Genomic DNA, 17,511 nt, shown 5'->3' on the forward strand with positions numbered 1-17,511 from the left:
GAATTAAAACTTAATTCAAAACAATCATGTTTTTTGATCGAGTTATTTTTTTTTTTTAATTAATGAATATTAAGAGACAAGAAATGGTAATGACTTCGTTTAAAATATATAATTCATATAATACAGCCTTTTACATTATAGGAACATGTCTTCTCAACAATTTTATCAAAATGAATAAATGCAAAAGTTGGACTCGTTTCTCACACTAATGATATAGTCAAAAATGCATATTTCGCATACATTTTTTTTTTTTAACACAGACATACCATCTCTTATTTTTTGCTTATGTATATGCAATAACTGTTGCAAGGTTATCGAATTTGCATATTAGTTTTGAAAAAGGGCATTCCATTAATTAACTATTTGTTATTGTTTTTTTTAATTCAATGTTTAATACAACAAATAGATCTGTTTTGCAATATTGTTTTATTTCCTGGATAAATATTTATAATTTGTCTTCTTTAGAGAGACTTGCTTGATTTTTAGCAAATTGCAATCTATTTCTAAATTGCAAATGAAAAGGCAAATCTATTTCTTTTTTATCTTTTCTTTTTAAAAGATAAATAAACTTGTATTGAAATTACCAGAGTGTTAAATGTTTATTCATATCAATAAATAAGATTTTGTTTTGTGTTTACAACAAAAAAACAAAATGAAATGTTTATTTGAATTAAAGTGTCAATTATTTCAAGTAGCAAACTTGCAAAGCTATATCGATCCAGTCACTAAGTGATATTAATATTTGTCATATAAAAATGGGCATTTATTTTCAATTAGCCTGGCTGCCTGGTGTTGCCCGGGTGTTTGGAGGTGTGTGTTTAGCAAAAAAAAAAAAAAAAAAAAAAAAAGTGGTAGTAGGCAGGCAGGCTCCAACCCGTATTGCGAAGGAGGAAAAGAACATGAAAAAAAAAAAAACATGACGTCTTTGCCATTACGTCCATTGCGAAACTGGAATTGATGAAGGAAAGGTTTCAATTAAGGCTAGTTAATCAAAAAGAGGAGATGACTTTCAAAAATATTGGTGAAAAGAGCGACCCCCTCCGTGTAGAAAAGTGCTCAGTTGAGGGTGAAGGAATTGATTTTTTTAGCCAAATTTTTAATATTTGTTGTCCAAAAGGTGGAGCATCAAAACGATACCAATCTCATGAAAATCTGTTGCCTCTGTCGAAAGTTTTAGGCAGACATACATTTAAACAGATAGGTGAGATTTATATTATAGACTAGCGGAGGTGCCCGGCGTTGCCAGGGTGTTTAGAGGTGTGTGTTGGAGGGAGGGGGGGGGATAGATCCAAACAAATATGATAAAATAAAAAAAAAAAACGATATTAAACTTCTTTATAAAATCGGAAAAAAAAAGTTTTGGTGGGTGGGTAAGATTGAACCAGAAGCCTTGAAGCGAAGGTGGAAAATAAAGTGTGAAAAAAACCTGACACGTTAACCATTTGGCCATCAAGGGAAAGTAATAGAAAAACATTTGATTTTAAGCTTTAAAAACTCGATTCACAGGTGCGTGAATTTAATGAGATCAAATATCACGCCATACAGGGAATGAAATCCCGCACTTAACTTTTACTGCAAGGCAGTTTTTTTTAACTTGTTTACCCAACTTTGGCTGTGAGGTAGTTTTTCTAGTTTTGTTTCCTCAAGATGTTTGGTGGGAGGAGACCAGTGTCCAAATGAATAGCAATTGTCTGATATAAGGGGTTTCCTCCGCATTGATCAAAAGCTGATTGCTTTCTGGATGGTCTAGGCACGAAAGCCAAAAACGATTGCCTTCACCTCAGATTAGTTTCGCTTTTATACGAAAAAGCCAAACCAATACCAGAGAAGCTAAAATAGCAAGAATTTTGTAAAATTCGATGTAAATAAATCTAGACTCAATGCACGTTCGCAAATCGTAGATATTATTATCTAGGGGTATATAAACAGTTCTAAGAAATAGTAACCCTCCCCCCTGATAACCTCTCTCAAAAAAGCCTTTACCGGACATACAAAAAATGTGCACACACATTTTGCCTTTTCTATATATAGACAGATAACTTATTTTATCTTTTTGTATGTGTTCAGTGTTATAGATTTCATTTTTTTTTCCCATGAATCAGTGTATGTGTACACACACATGCACACACACAGAGAAATATGTGAAGGCTTAAAAGTTAGACCTTGCACTGTACAAAAGACTAAAGACCTAGCAAAGTATGTCTGGGGAAGTTTTGCATCATCCACCATATTCTATGAATATCACACCAACAGATTATCATCTTTCTAGAAATTTCCAAATCCAAGTAGATCAAGATTGATTTCAAGAGAAGACGTCTAAATTGAGTTAAGTTTTGAACTATAAAAAGAAGCTACGGAATTTTATGAGCATGGAATGTAAAATCTTATTGAGAGATGGAAACAGGTCAAGAGAAGAATGGTAATTCCATTAACAAACGAATATATTGTTTTATTGACTCTTGAAAATGAAATGGGTATAATTTTTATTACGACCTGATAATAAATGCTGTTAGTGAATAAGAATCAAGGAAATTTATAATTCTATAAAATGTTAGGTATGTATAAGATTCACTACTAAACTAATTAACTAACCATTATGAATTTTTGAACATAGCTGCAAGGCATAAGGTCGCTAATGTGGGCTTAGTTTAATTTAGTTTTATGCAAACAGGGTCATTGAAAATTCACATAGCTTAAATTTTTGTGAAATTTTAACAATACATTTTATGCATCAATTAATAAATATTCCCCAAATTTCAATTTTTTTTGAGTATTTTAAAGGATTTTTAAGATACATAGGGCACATCTCATATGAAAATTCCAATATTTCAGATTTGCATCAAATTTAATCCATAGTAGTCATTAACCACCAATTAAGTAAGATTTCCTGAATTTCAATTTCTTTTTAAGACCCCTTAAGGCTTTAAATTTGAAACATTTTCTAGAATCCAATCATGTAATGAATTTTGATTAAAATTGGAATAAGGATTCTAAACATGAAACTTAGTAGCAGTATATCTTTATCCTTATCTTCATTAGGGAGCATGAAAGTTCTATTTGGGAAATTTTACTCATCCTGGAATAAGTATTTTTCAGTTATTTATATTTTTGTATTTTTTTTATTGCAATAATTTTGCTCCTCTACTCTACAGCCTTCAGCTTTAAATACAAACATAAAATGCAATGTAAAATATTATAAATTGGACAAAAATGAAGAAAGTGTTTAATAATGGATTATTTTGTCTCTTATTAGATTTGTTTGAATATCCAAGGGCGAGGAGATGCCATGGCGACGTTTGATGGCCTTTATGATATGGCAGAACAAGCACAGCTCAGAGAAGATTGTACAGTTCTTGTAGGTAAGTAAACACTTAACATATGTGTTCAAGTCCAACGTTAACAAATTCCTAATGAACCGCCCCCTTAAGTAAACACTTCATCAAATCTCCACACTAACGTAATGTACTTGCAATAACCCTTATCCCTGAGTGGCTTCCGGGCCTTGATAAGTGGTGACCACTGTAAAAAAAAAAAAAATATTACTATGTATTTATTATATTATTTTATTAATGTCCTTATCATACCTCTAACTATGTGTAAAATAGTAGGATTGACTAGGCTCCCAAGTATAGCAACTAGTTTAGAAGGGAAACTTCAAAATGATACCAATTTGTTCTTTATTGCTTTTAGTCATTTTGGGCTCCTCCTTTCCCTTGGAGCAAGTCCAAAAATTTACAACTGTGTAACCTTTGCTTTTTTTCTAAATTTTTTAAAATCATTTTGTTCTAGCTGGGGATGAGGCACCCTACTGAATGCCAGATATTCACCCGCTATATCATACATTCCCACCGAGAGATCTTTTTAAGATTCTGACTATCTCTTTAAATGCAATTGTTTGTATTTTTCTTGCACTTGGTTCATTGGGCAGTTTTAAAAAATTCTTTTTCATGAGTCTGGTTGCTCCTATAATTACTGGAATTATGGAGATCTTCCTAAGATTCCAGTTTCCTTTCATGTCATACATAAGACTTTGATATTTTGTTATCTTTTCCCTTTCAACTCTGTTTAATCCAGCATCATTAGGGACACTAACTTCTAAGGTTGCTTCTTTGTCCTTGTTTCAGATTACTATGTCAGGTTAAATAGCCACGTTTTCTAGGTATGTAGCTGTCGAAATTGCATAGTCATAGTGGATGGTGTATGACTTATTTCCAACTATTCTTTCTGGTATGCATGTTCCCAGGATTTGCGTTTTCATTCGATATTCAACATTTTACAGATGGTCCCGTGGAGAACTCACTATAGAATACCTTACGACAAAATGACACCTTTCTGAGAGTCAGCAAAAAATGTATCGCACTTTCAATGAATTTCCTCTAAACTGTATTTTATTGACATTTTGATAATTGATACTTTATGAAAAAATTGAATCTGCAAATCATAGAAAATTCAATTTTATTACAAAATTGTATCTTTGTAAATAAAAGAAAGATGTAGGTGAAGTCTAATATATGGTAGTCGCACTTTGTTTACAAAGCCATTCGACGGAAGTGACGTCAGACAAATATTAAGGTATGGATGACCAGCACAGATTTTATTTTTCTTCATCAAGGTTTTGAAATAAAATGTTTCTCCTTATGCAGTCGTCTAAAAGAATTTTGTCAAAATTGTGTTTTTTTTAACATTTTACTGGTTAGTAATTCATGAGTTAAAAAAAATACAAGTAATTTTGACAAAATTCTTTTAGACAACTTCATTTTACTAATGGCAGTTAATATGACCACTTAAAATGAAGAAATCTTTTTAAAACTAGTATTAAAAGTTAATATAAAAAGTCAGGGTGAACTGCATTTCCTGTAATACAAAAAGAGAAACATTTCAAAACCTTGTTGAAGAAAAATAAAATCTGGCATTTGTATTTCAAAAAAGTTGCATGTGCCAATCAGATGTGGCTTCTCTTAAAATTATTTGTAGCAAACTTTGCACTTGCAGCAAAGTGTCAGTGGGAGTATGTTGGAGAGGTAACTACTTGTATAAACACGAAGCAGCTAATGGTCCTTGATGTTGCATGCATCATTAACAGCATAACTCTGCCATGGTTTAGGTAGAAAGGAATGTTTTTTTCTAGCAATCATAGCCATAGTGAGATTGATGACATGGGTTACACGTCATGACAAGATTTATAAGGATGGATCTGGTTATTTACTTTAAGTGAAGATCAGATGCGATTAGAAAAAAATTACATTGTATAGATTTCGGTAGGAGGTGCGTGCATTACACTAGTATGCGCATCTGTAGTGGAGCTAGATTTGAATTTTTGTACCTACCTTAGGCATAACACATGCAGTCCTGAGTTCTGTGGAACCTGTCCCTGCTTTTTGAAAAAAAAGATGCATATTCCAAACCTTTATTTTGTCCCTAGTTAACTTTGAAATGTTACTATCTTGGAAGACACACTCCATTCTCGCATCCTCTAATCCCGATCTAATTCTTTTTGACATCCTACTTAGTTCTCACTCCCAATTAGGGACTGACTAGCTTGTTTTGGGCATGTACCAGAAAACAGTAGGCAGAGGGTGGAGAGTTTTATTAACATTCCTAATTAGCATTTTGTTTGATTTATTTTTCTTTCTTTTTGGATGTTTGTCCTAGTCACAATCATGTTTCATGTAAAAATCTTTATGAATAAAATTCATTATTTAAAATATAATTTAGAGATTTTTATGTAGGATTAAACCATCGAGTGAATGAGGTATTTTGGTGAGTGTCTAGTGTAGGATAAATAAAAATCTCTTGAAAAAAAATTGTGATATGATCATTTGTAAACAAAAAGAAATGAAATCATGAATTGTATAATTTTTTAAATAAATTCTTTTAATATATAAAGTAAAGTCAGTTTCTTTAATTCCATATTTTTGCGATCCAAAGTTTTGTTTTTTGTTTTTTATTACAAGCCACATAAAAAAAATTTGTTTCATGAGTCACATAAAGCAAGTGTTGGTCTTATTAAAAGTACAAATTTATTTTCAATTAATTTTATTGTTTTTTATTGCTAATTCTGATCAATATTTTTTATTGTTAATTCTGATTAATATTTTAGTTTTTATGAGTGATAAATAAAGGACAGCAGTGGAGTCCTTACCTTCAAAGTAATCCTAATATTACTGTCCAAATCATTTGTTACTAATTTATAATAGATATTTTTTTTCAAATTTTCACTTGAAAACTTGAAAAAAAAAATGCTTTCTTTCATTGCCAAACCAACTTTTGGCTCTGTAAGAGAAGAAAAAAATTTATTTGCTGACTGTTAGCTTAAAGTCAGAGATTATGAGTTCAAATCTCATCAGGGTATTAATATTTTTAGTTTGATTTTATCCTAAAATGAACTTAACCATGTTCAGAGTTGATCAATGGTGTTTTATAAGAATTTGTCCCCTGTTGACTTGTGTTCCATCATCTCACTATTGTACGAGAAACTGAGATAAACAATAAAAAGATATGAATTCATTTTCATAGTAGTTTTTGTGATTCTTGTGCCTTAGAAGGTATTCAACATTTGAATATTTATCACTTTTTTTTTCTTTAAATTAATTGTGTGTTTTTTTTTTTTTTTTTTTTTTTTTTTTTTTTTTTTAATTTTTTATTACATTTTCACCCCAAACAAGGCACATTACCACTTTGGTGTAGGGGGCTACTATCAGGGGCAGCAACTATTGGGGCACTATGTTGGGATTTGGGCAGCAAGATGTTGGTTCACGTTATACTTGAACTTCTGCATGTCAGTACAGTTGGGGAAGCAGGGACCTGGAATGGAATTCCAGAGTCTAGCGGTTCTGGGGAAGAAACTACTGGAGTAGAAAGATCTTTTACATCTAGGGATCTCTACTGCGATTTAGCTGCCTGTCGGGTTTGTCTACGTCGTGGAGGCACAAGTGCTTGCAGTTCGTCAGAGCATTCACCATTAAAATACTTGTAGAACAGGCAGAGGGATGCAACGTTTCATCGATGGGACAGAGGCTGAAGCCTAGATGCCAGTTCAGGGCCTATCAGATTGGCGACTCTCTTTTGAACCTTGTCTAGGAGCGAGAGACTAGCAGCAGATGCACCAGCCAAATGTGACAGCAATACTCCATACATGGGCGAATAGTGGCCTTATAGAGGTACGGGATACTTTCAGGTATCAGTAGTTTTCTAGCACGGTAGAGAGAGCCTACCTTCTTCGCAGTGGCCCTGGCAATGTTTTCAATGTAATTGTTCCAACTCATGTTTCCTGTGAACGTTAGGCCAAGCAGTTTGAAAGATGTACTCTCAGATAGGGAGTCACTGGCCATTGCTATTGGTGGCAGAGAAGGTTTCTTGTAATTATTGAAGGAAATCAGTTTAGTCTTGGCAGCATTGAATGTGACCATCCATTTTTGTCTCCATTCCACTGCAGATTGGAGGTCATCCTCTAGTGTTTTTGCCATTTCTTTAGTTATGTGTTCATTTGTTTTCCTGTCATGCCTGTTATAGAGTGTGGTGTCATCAGCATATATACCCATCTCAGAGGCAGTTTTGTCGGGGAGGTCATTAATAAATATTAGGAACAATAAAGGTCCAAGGATAGACCCCTGAGGCACTCCCGCATTTATATCATATTGTTTAGATGTATGACCGTCGAGGACAACCTGGATTTTTCTCTTATCTAAGAAGGATTTAATTATGTTAAGTATTCTACCAGTGATACCGTATGATTTAATTTTCCTGTGAGACCCTCATGTCATACCCTGTCAAAAGCCTTAGATATGTCTAGAGCTACCGCTCTGCCCAGTGAATGGTATATACGTTCAGAGATTAGTGAGGATGTCTGCTGTGGAATGGGCATGTCTAAATCCATATTATTTGTCAGTCAGAAGTTTAGCATCTGTAATGTGACGGACTAGAGCATGGTTAATTATGGTCTCAAATATTTTGGCGAAAAGTGGGAGGAGGCTAATGTTTAAAATATAAATGAAGATTAGATGTTACCTACTGTAAAAGAAATTGAAGAGTTATCAGCTTTGTAAGCATGTGGACTGTTTTGCACATCGGGCACTCTTTTTCTTCTTTTTTTTTATGAAAGCAAAAAAAAAATGTGTTTATAGTTAGATTTTATTATAGTTGGCATTCATTTGTATATGAGGACAACTACTTTGAGAAAAACAAGCAGTTATATTTTTAAACAGTTGAAAGAGAATGTTGGAACTGAGATTTGTCAGTGTTTATTGCGATGTTGTTGAAAGTTATATTAATTTCTTTACAGGATCCAAAAAATAAATTAAACTATTCAATAATTAATTTTCCTTGTGAAACAAGAATTTTATTTTATTTTTTCCTTTGTCAGGAGTTAAATTTCAATAGTTTCATCAAATGAAATATGTTAGATTTTACTTGTGTTGATAATGTTATAATAATAATTAAAATAATAATAAACAATACTGTTATTATTACTATTTTTTATTTTTAAAGAAAAGACCAATTTCGAATTGAAAATTAAATACTCTTTATAATATGTAATAGTTGAATTATAAAACTTCAGTTTTTTTTTTAAAGTTGTATTTTCTTGAAGACCATTATTCATCAGTGAATTGTTTTTTGTTTTTGTTTTAATTTTTTGTTAATTCTTGCAGATAAACTTGGAAACGAGGAAGATGACCGTGTCTCAATTGTGAGTGATTTAGAATCAATAATTACATTCTACAGCAAGTCCAAGAATGAACCCTATGTTGCAGACAATGGATGGTTGGAAGTCATTCAACCATTGTTGGCCATGAAGTATAGCCGGACAGAACTCTATAATAGCTTCTATACTGTTGTTACTAGGTACCTTCCCAGGTGAGTGTGTTTTCTCTCTTTATAGTTTTTCATTGTTTTTTTTTTTTGATTAGGTTCATCAGACATTTTTAATTTTTCAACAGTAAGACGATGATCGCTTATATATTTAGAAAAAATAGATGGAATTCCTATGTAAATATTATTCTAATCTTGGTTGCTGTGGTTGTTATAGTCATACCAGAATGTGATCACCAGGAAGACAGTTTTCTTTTTCTTTATTTTATTCAGTCTTCCTGGTGTTCATACTCTTCTGCACAGTCATGCACTTCCAAAATCTACTAATAAAAACTAACTGTATTTTTTAAATCTTCTAACTGATATTTGTTTGTGTTGTAGGGAGTGTCGGAAAAATGGTAAAACCTTCCATTTGTTTCGATTATTGCTTCAGTATCACGACCCTGAATTGTGTTCTTTCCTTGATACAAAGCGAATTACTCCTGATGCCTATGCTCAACAATGGGTAAGATCTTTACTCTGTCTCAATGTGTCTCCATTTCATTCGTTTAGTCATTAAAAAAATGTTTAAGACCACCCTGCAATATTATTATATGAAAGCTTAAGACATAAGTAAAAATTCAAATGAAAAATTCTTGTTTTACTCATAATTATATATGTCATTTTTCTGATAAAAATATATGTCTGTGTGTTCATTGCACAGGCTGTAATTGTCTGCTCATTATGTTGGTTCAAGGTCGTTGCTTGATTTTGGCACCAATCACAGTGTTGAGTGTGTGCTGCAACAGAAGATTTCTCCCTTCAAACAAAATTACAGGTTCCATTTAAAACAAGTAACAAATGTTTATTTTGAAGAAACGTACAATGATACTTGTTTTGTTCTACTAAATGGTTGACTTGTAAATAAAGACAATGTTTTAGCTTAAAGCCCAAGGCCCATCTTGCTTGGAGAGACAAGCTGCAACTGATTGTGAGATGATCAGGAAACCAATTAATTGTTCTCCTCTGCCCATCTGCTAGGATATAAATATGTTCCTGCACTTTGTGGCAGACTACCCAGTATATACACTTTAAAATAATGGCCAGCCTTATTCATGAACATAAAAAAAAACTATTGATTAGGAGTTCTGAGGTTGGACAGCCAGTAAAGCTGAGGTGATTATAACCACAGCAGGGAACCCTGTATCTATAGAACTGTTTTTTTTTTTTTTAAGGTAACAAATCAAATTCTGGGTAGCTAACCCCAAACCAGAACATTTTCCATATCTTGGATGGTTTCTCTTCTCTTTCAACAAACCTGTTATTTGCATGCATCACAAACATGCAACCCCATTAAGCATGCCGCATAATTCATTTTTATATGATGTAAAAATCTATTTTATATATCCCCACTACTTGAATGCTACAGAGCATAATAAAAATGAAATTCCTGCAGATTTATTTCATCCATATGTCTCATTTATTTGATCCACGTCTTGAATAGCCTCAATTCTTCAGCACTTGTTTTTAAATTTTTCTCAAATGTTTTATCTGGTCTTTTTTAAGACATATCCCCTTTCATTTGGGTTAAAATATTTTGCATGAAAATTACATATGCATTTCTAGTTTGTCCTACTGAAAAAGTTCTAAATATTGAGAATCCTTCATTATTCAAGAAGTCCAGAAATAAATTTGAATTATTTAAACTACTATTTTCATCTTAGTTATTTTTTTAACGTTTCACTCTATATAATTTCATACCTTTAAATGCATCTTTTCCAACTTGGGGATTCTTTGTCAAACTTAGGAACTTATAGGGAATTTTAAACTGGACCCTTGATTCAGTTCACAGGGGTAGATTGTTCTCATTCCATCAGCCATGATAGAGTATAAGTATTAATTATTATGTTATTATTGCCTGTAGTAAGGGTTGAACCTTCAACCTCTGAAAGACAATCACTTAGAATTGATTGTAATCATCACCTTTTATCATTGCACTTCAGCTGAAAAAGATCAGAGATTACATTAACTGAAACATTATAAAAGAAATAATAAACACAATTATGAATCCTCATCTCAAATAAGATTTTATGCTAATTTGTGCCTGTGTTTCATATTACTTTAAGAAAAGCTAGACGCTTAAATTTTATTGCAGTTGTAAGTAATCTCATAATATATTTATAATTTATTTCATTTGTGTTATCTGAGTGTAGACATATTGGCAGGTGGAGTGTTTAAAGTAAAATAATTCAAAACATATTACAAAGTCACATCCTATTTCAAGATAGACAAACAGTATTATAACATCTTAACTCTGCTACCACTTCCCAAAATGTGAATCAGAGATTGCATTTCTTTTAGGTTCTTATGGTATCATTTTGTCATTAAATTAATTGAATAAAGTTATATTTGAACATGAAGACAGACATTTGTAAGTGAATTTAATTATGAAAAATATTTTTGAAACTGAAGAAATAATACAAATGAAAAAACTAAATTGAAACTTGTACTTTTTGCGGCATTCACCCTGGATCAGTTAAGCTGGCTCCATCCAACAAGTTCACTGCATCCCGTATAACAGCTGACCAGGCGTGGCAGTCCGAAGCTGGTTCCATTATGAGCATAAGCCTTAGGGGTTCCATCAGCGGAGTCCATCGATCATTTTAGCATCCTGTTTCACTGTCCTGAGTCAGTTTTTGAGTTGGCCCCATGGTGCTTCTTCCAGCCTAGTGGTGATGCTGGGCTGATGGCTCTACAAATGAGGTCACCTGGGTTTCAATGAAATGCATGGGCGAACCAAACCATGTTGTTAGAGCTGAATTGTTGCCAGCGGACAATGATGGTCGAACACCTCCAGCTTGTGAAGGTCACTTGCACACATAAGCCAGGTTTCGCAGCCATAAAGCAGAATAGTGCAAACCAAGGTCTGGTAGATGCTGACCTTTGTGTTGAGCCTTATCTCTTTCCAGGACCAGAGCCGCGATCGCAGTTGACAAAAACATTGAAAAATTTGAAGCATGTGATTAACAGTAAATGACAAAGTAATCATAGACATGTATAATTTGCAATCTATTTTTAAATTGTCAAGTTGCCCTTCACTTGGAAATAGATCTTTACCTAGGCAGTGTCAGAGAAATACATCTAGTAAAAAATATATTAAAAGAAGAAAAACTGTCAGAACCTGATAAAGACTTGTTAAAGCCGAAAACTTGTTCATACTTTAAGATAAATGAATAATTCATTTCAGAGAGAAAAGAACACATTAATTAGTTTTTCTAATTTCTATACTATGAATTTTCTAAGTATTTTATCTGATTAACTTATATTAAAAACTATCTCATGTTAGTCTGTTTATATTTTAATTTTGAATTTTGTGAAGTTTAATTGAATTATTTACATTATTGTTTGATTCTTAAAATAATCAACTAAAATTATCTAATATGCTGGAAAAAAACTTATTTTAAAAAATTATGTTGAAGCATGAATTTTCACTGACAGAAAATATCTGCTCTGACAATTGAGAAATTGTCATGCAAATTAGATTTGTATTTATTTTTGTTAATTTCAGGAACTTGTGGCAATCCACTTAATCAAATATTCATCTCTGGCACTGGTTTTCCTCGACTAACCACTTCTTTCCTTATCTTTAACAGTACATACTCACTTTGTTTTTTTGTTCCCAAAAGCAGTGTGTAGGTGTTTTACTAGAATATAATTTTATGCGAATTGCAAGCCCAGAATAGCTTTCCTTGTGCAAACTACATGGAACGACTTTGAGTCTCTGAATGGAGACACGTTTTTATCCATTTTCTAAATTTCACTTGTGTCACAAGTCATCACAATGACCTGTTACTTGTTATATTATGTGTATGTGCTAGGGAGTAAAAGTAGTTGTAGTTGATGGCGGAAATATGCTCTCTAAGAAAAAAAGAAAAAAATGCTTTCATGTGAAAGCATAAAATTTTGTATGCAACTGTATAAATTATTAAATGTTCCACATATAGAACATAAAAAAAATGTATGTCTCTAATGGTGTGGCAATGAGTAATCAGTATCGAAATCAAGCCTAATTTCCAATTCCCAAAACAATTCTTTTAATTTTTTAATTTTAAATTTCTATATGATATATATTTATTGATTTTGGTTTACACTAGCAAAACTAAAATTTGTAGATCATAATAACAAAATTAGGTAAAAATGGGAAAATAGCACAAGAAAAATGTCACAAATATGATATTTTGCAATGAGTTTACCAAAATCTTGATTTGGCAATCACTGACCAATACATAAAAAAAATTTGTGAAAATAAAACGAAAATTATATCTACACTGGCAGGGTGACTCGATGTTGCCCGGGATTGAATGATGATCAACAAATGTTTCACATTCCCATATTTTTATTGTTATCGGAATCTATGAAATAGTCCAGTATTCAATCAAATCGATTGATTGCCTGCTCTAATTGGTGACCCATTGCGATGAACCTGGAAAAAACTTCAATTGTCTTCTTACAGTGATGAGGTCCTGGATATGACCTTAAACTATATCCAGTGGTGAGGCCTCAGCTTGCAGGCTTTGGGGAGTGTGGAGCCACCCTTTAATTGCCATTGCTCCCAGGTCCACTCTGACCTGGAGTGATAGTACCTGTTATGGTCCCAACTATGGGTTAAATAAATAGAAACCGACTTGAAAACAACAAATAGATTCTATTAAAAAACTTTTCTTCAAAATCTTTGGATTCGGCATTAAATAACCCAAAAGGGTTGATATGCCGTAAAACAACCAACCACAGTGACGAAGTTCACAATACATTGTAGTCGACATTGCAATGTACAGAATGTTGATTTTATAAAATTATTTTTATATATAATGGCTTGCATTAAAATTAAAGTACCATTGTGAAATTGGGCTTTAAACAGAAATATTCATTTTGATCATGCCTCTGTCATATCAAAGTTTATTTTATATGTTGAGCCTTTAGATTTGTGTGGTAATAAAACTTCTCAGATTCACTTGTGATAAATTGTGTAAGATGTTAACTTTGACGGAAATCGCCTGTTCCTTTTATCAGATTATTTTGACTATCGATACTTATTGAAGACATTCTGACACAAAATCTATCTAAGAACATTGCCAGACACATAAAGTACCTTTCGTGTGAAATCTCATAAAAATCAACTCTGCCGTTTTTGAGTCCATAGGAAACAAACTAACAGATATACCGGCACAAAAACAAAGTTTCTTTTATATAGAGTAGATGTAACAAATTTGCCACTAACCACACCCCTCCCAATAAAATTCTAATTTTTTTTAGATGATTTTAGAACTGGAATTGGTAATTGTATTAGAAAATATGGGAATCATCTCATCACTAGTCTCTAAACTGTGTGATAATGAGTGATTTATGATTAAACCATATTTTGATAATGCCAAAATTGGTATATCATGCAAAAGCAAAAAAATGTAATATCTTAAAATTTTTAAATAACAGTATTCTATCAAAGTGAACTTTAATAAATGTTTGTAAATTCATAAAATAAAGGCTGATTATAATAATTGTAATTTTTATTTTTTAATTGTTAACTTTATTGAAAGTTTAAAAAGTTGTTTCGTAATGTACAACTAATTATAAATGACTTTCAAGTTTTTAGACTTGAAGCAAAATAGTATATGTTCTGTTCTCAGTCAAGAAAGATAAATCTTGACTGAGATAATTTTTATTTTTATCCCATTCAAAGTGTTTCTTTTAGGGATCTGAATACCCATTGCATAAAAACTGATCTTATGCCTAACTTCACCATCATGGAGAGACAAGTAAAAAGGAACTTGCAAGTCAAATAGAATAAAATATAACAAATTATTGAATGATTGTCTATAAATATTGAGTACCGATAATAAAAGTTGATGTTTTTTTTTATTCAGACTCTAGATAAGCATCCAATTTCATTTAAAGCCAGATTAAGTTAATCTGCAGATTACATGGTCAGTGATTGCCAAATCAACCTGAAGTGTGATACATAACTTTCATTTCGATTTTAAAAGGCATTTTCTTCTTTTTTTTCTTAGTCATTTCTAAGAGATGGAGGGGCCACCCTCCTGTGGCTAACACTTGATTTTTTTTCGTGAGTTGTATTTATATCAAAGAGCTCTTTTAAGGATTGGCATTGTTCCTTTTAAGGCTGCTATTTGTACTTCATTACACTTTACTCTTTTAGGGATTGTCTCAATATTTTTTAGGTTTATTTTTTAATAGACCATTTACTCTTATTACAACTTTCAGCTCCTATCTTGTGGCTTAGTGGTGAGAGTTGTTGATTAATTAGATGGTTGAAAGTTCAGTCCCAAGTCAAAGGTGGGTGCTAGTCTATCCACACTGAGGAGCTGTAATACAACAAAACAGTCTATCTGTGAGTGGCATATATATATATATATATATATATATATATATAAGTAATGTGATCTATAATTTAAAAATTTAAAAAATTTTTTAAATTTAAAAATCAAATTTAATTAAATTAAAAATCAGTTTCATAAGAAGGAACAGCAACAAAGTCAAACCATATTTTGACTTTGTTGTTGTTCCTTCTTATGAAACTGATTTTTAATTTAATTAAATTTTGATTTTTAAATTTAAAAAATTTTTAAAACTTTTAAATTATAGATCACATTACTTAATATTGAATTAGCTCTAGGACATTTAACTATCGAGCTTATTATATATCTAAATTACAACGAGCATTTCCTGTATTTTAATTAAACTAGTAATTTCACTATTACATTAAAATACACTTAGCTCTTTAGACTATTATTCTAATCTCCTCTATATATATATAAATAAATGTCTACAGGTACAGAATTTATATACAGTTTTGAAAATAATAAGCGGAAGTTTCTCAAGAGCTCTTTCGGCTATCATCTCATCAGGAGAAAATCGATAGCGTACAAAATAATATGTTGAAATTTCGACATATTATTTTGTACGCTATCGATTTTCTCCTGATGAGATGATAGCCGAAAGAGCTCTTGAGAAACTTCCGCTTATTATTTTCAAAACTGTGTGTGTGTATATATATATATATATATATATATATATATATAAAATAAAATAAAAATTACAATTAAATTTACCAAAATGATCCAAGATGGTAAAATTAAAATTTATAAAATTATCTCAGCCAGATGTAAAAGCTCGATAAAACCAAATAGAGCTTATAATATGAGCAAACAGTTAATAAAATATGTTAAAAAACACTTTGAAATGAGTTAAAAACATATTTAATCTGAAAAGGAAACACTAGATAAATGGATAGTCCTTAATCCACGGAGTTTCGAAGAAATACTTTCCTTCTCATCAGAGGGTAGGAATTAGCAAAATACGGGATCGGATTTTGCATGCAGAAGTATTTGATGTCAATATATATATATATATATATATTATAAAAAAGTGAACCATATCGTAAATTCAATCAACTAAAAAATGGAAACCGGGGTGAGGAAAAGAAAAAAAAATTATTGATGTGGAAATTGAAAACATTAAAAGGATTTTTATTACTAATGGATATCCACCTCCATTAGTTAACTTAGTTATTAATAAAAAAATTCAATCCTTTTCTGAGCTACCAAAATACGGTCCATGTAGATTTCCGGTATACCTTAGGTTACCCTGGATTGGACTTGAAGGCCAACTTATTTGCGATAAGATTTCCTCTCTGGTGTCTTCTAATTTTGGTGCTCTATCGCTCCGTATTGCCTTTTCCACAAAAACCGCCTTTCCCTCATTTCGTAAGGATGTCTTGCCTATCTCCCAAACTAGTAATATTATTTATAAATTTCAATGTCGGTGTGGTGCCGTCTATATAGGCAAGACGACCCAGCGTCTTCAGGTCAGAATCGCCCAACATGTTCCCCGTTTCATCAGGGATCATCAAGCTACTACCAGAAAATCTCAACTGATAGAATCGTCCATCGGCCAACACTTGGTCGATAAAAAGGAATGCGGTCTTGTTTTCTCTCCGGAGTGTTTTTCTGTTTTGCACCGAGGACGCACAAAGTTCCACCTGTCTGTCCTCGAAGCACTTGCCATCATTGCTAACCCCCCTACTTTGTGCAAGCAGAGAAACCTCCGGCTTCAGTTAGAATTATTTGGGTAGTCAGGTTTTTTTTTTTTTTTTTTTTTTTTTTTTTTTTTTTTTTTTCTTAACCTCTCCGCTCGTATTCCATATCACTACCAAATATTCTAAAAAAATAATAATTTTCAGACTTATGACCCTTGAAAATGTTTGTCTGAACGAAAAGCGCTTTGGGTATATTTTAACGATCTTTTTTAATCGACTTATTTATTTTATTTAATTGTACATATAACTTGCCCCATTATATATATAATTTTTTTTCTTTTCCTCACCCCGGTTTCCATTTTTTAGTTGATTGAATTTACGATATGGTTCACTTTTTTATCATTATTCTAAAATTTTGCCAATCGAATAAAGATATATATATATATATATATATATATATTGGCACAGTAAGTCATTATTCAAGCACGTCTGATTGAACATGGCAGAGTTATTCTTTTTTCCGATTTTTCTGGATATCTTTTCCATTCGCCGGGCAGTCTTTTTATTTTTAGCTGGCATATTGTATAAAATGGTGCCCAAAAGTTGTTGTTCAACTATATTCTTCTACAAAAAAAATTATAAATGCACCAAGCCTCAAAGGAAAAGAAAAC

General features: G+C 31.9%; 1 protein-coding gene across 1 annotated transcript in view; it reads left to right on the forward strand.

Moving 5' to 3' along the window:
- LOC145277874 (TBC1 domain family member 23-like) overlaps positions 1–17,511 on the forward strand; it is a 115,621-nt gene that overhangs the window by 55,504 nt on the left and 42,606 nt on the right. Inside the window, exons 3-5 of the mRNA XM_080129863.1 lie at positions 3,254–3,359; positions 8,649–8,853; positions 9,190–9,313. Coding sequence (XP_079985989.1) covers positions 3,254–3,359; positions 8,649–8,853; positions 9,190–9,313 — 435 coding nt within the window. The remainder of the gene's footprint in view (positions 1–3,253; positions 3,360–8,648; positions 8,854–9,189; positions 9,314–17,511) is intronic.

The sequence above is a fragment of the Euprymna scolopes genome, chromosome 6 (assembly GCF_053919585.1).
Source record: "Euprymna scolopes isolate OS-2025 chromosome 6, ASM5391958v1, whole genome shotgun sequence".
NCBI classification, from domain to species: Eukaryota; Metazoa; Mollusca; class Cephalopoda; order Sepiida; family Sepiolidae; genus Euprymna; species Euprymna scolopes.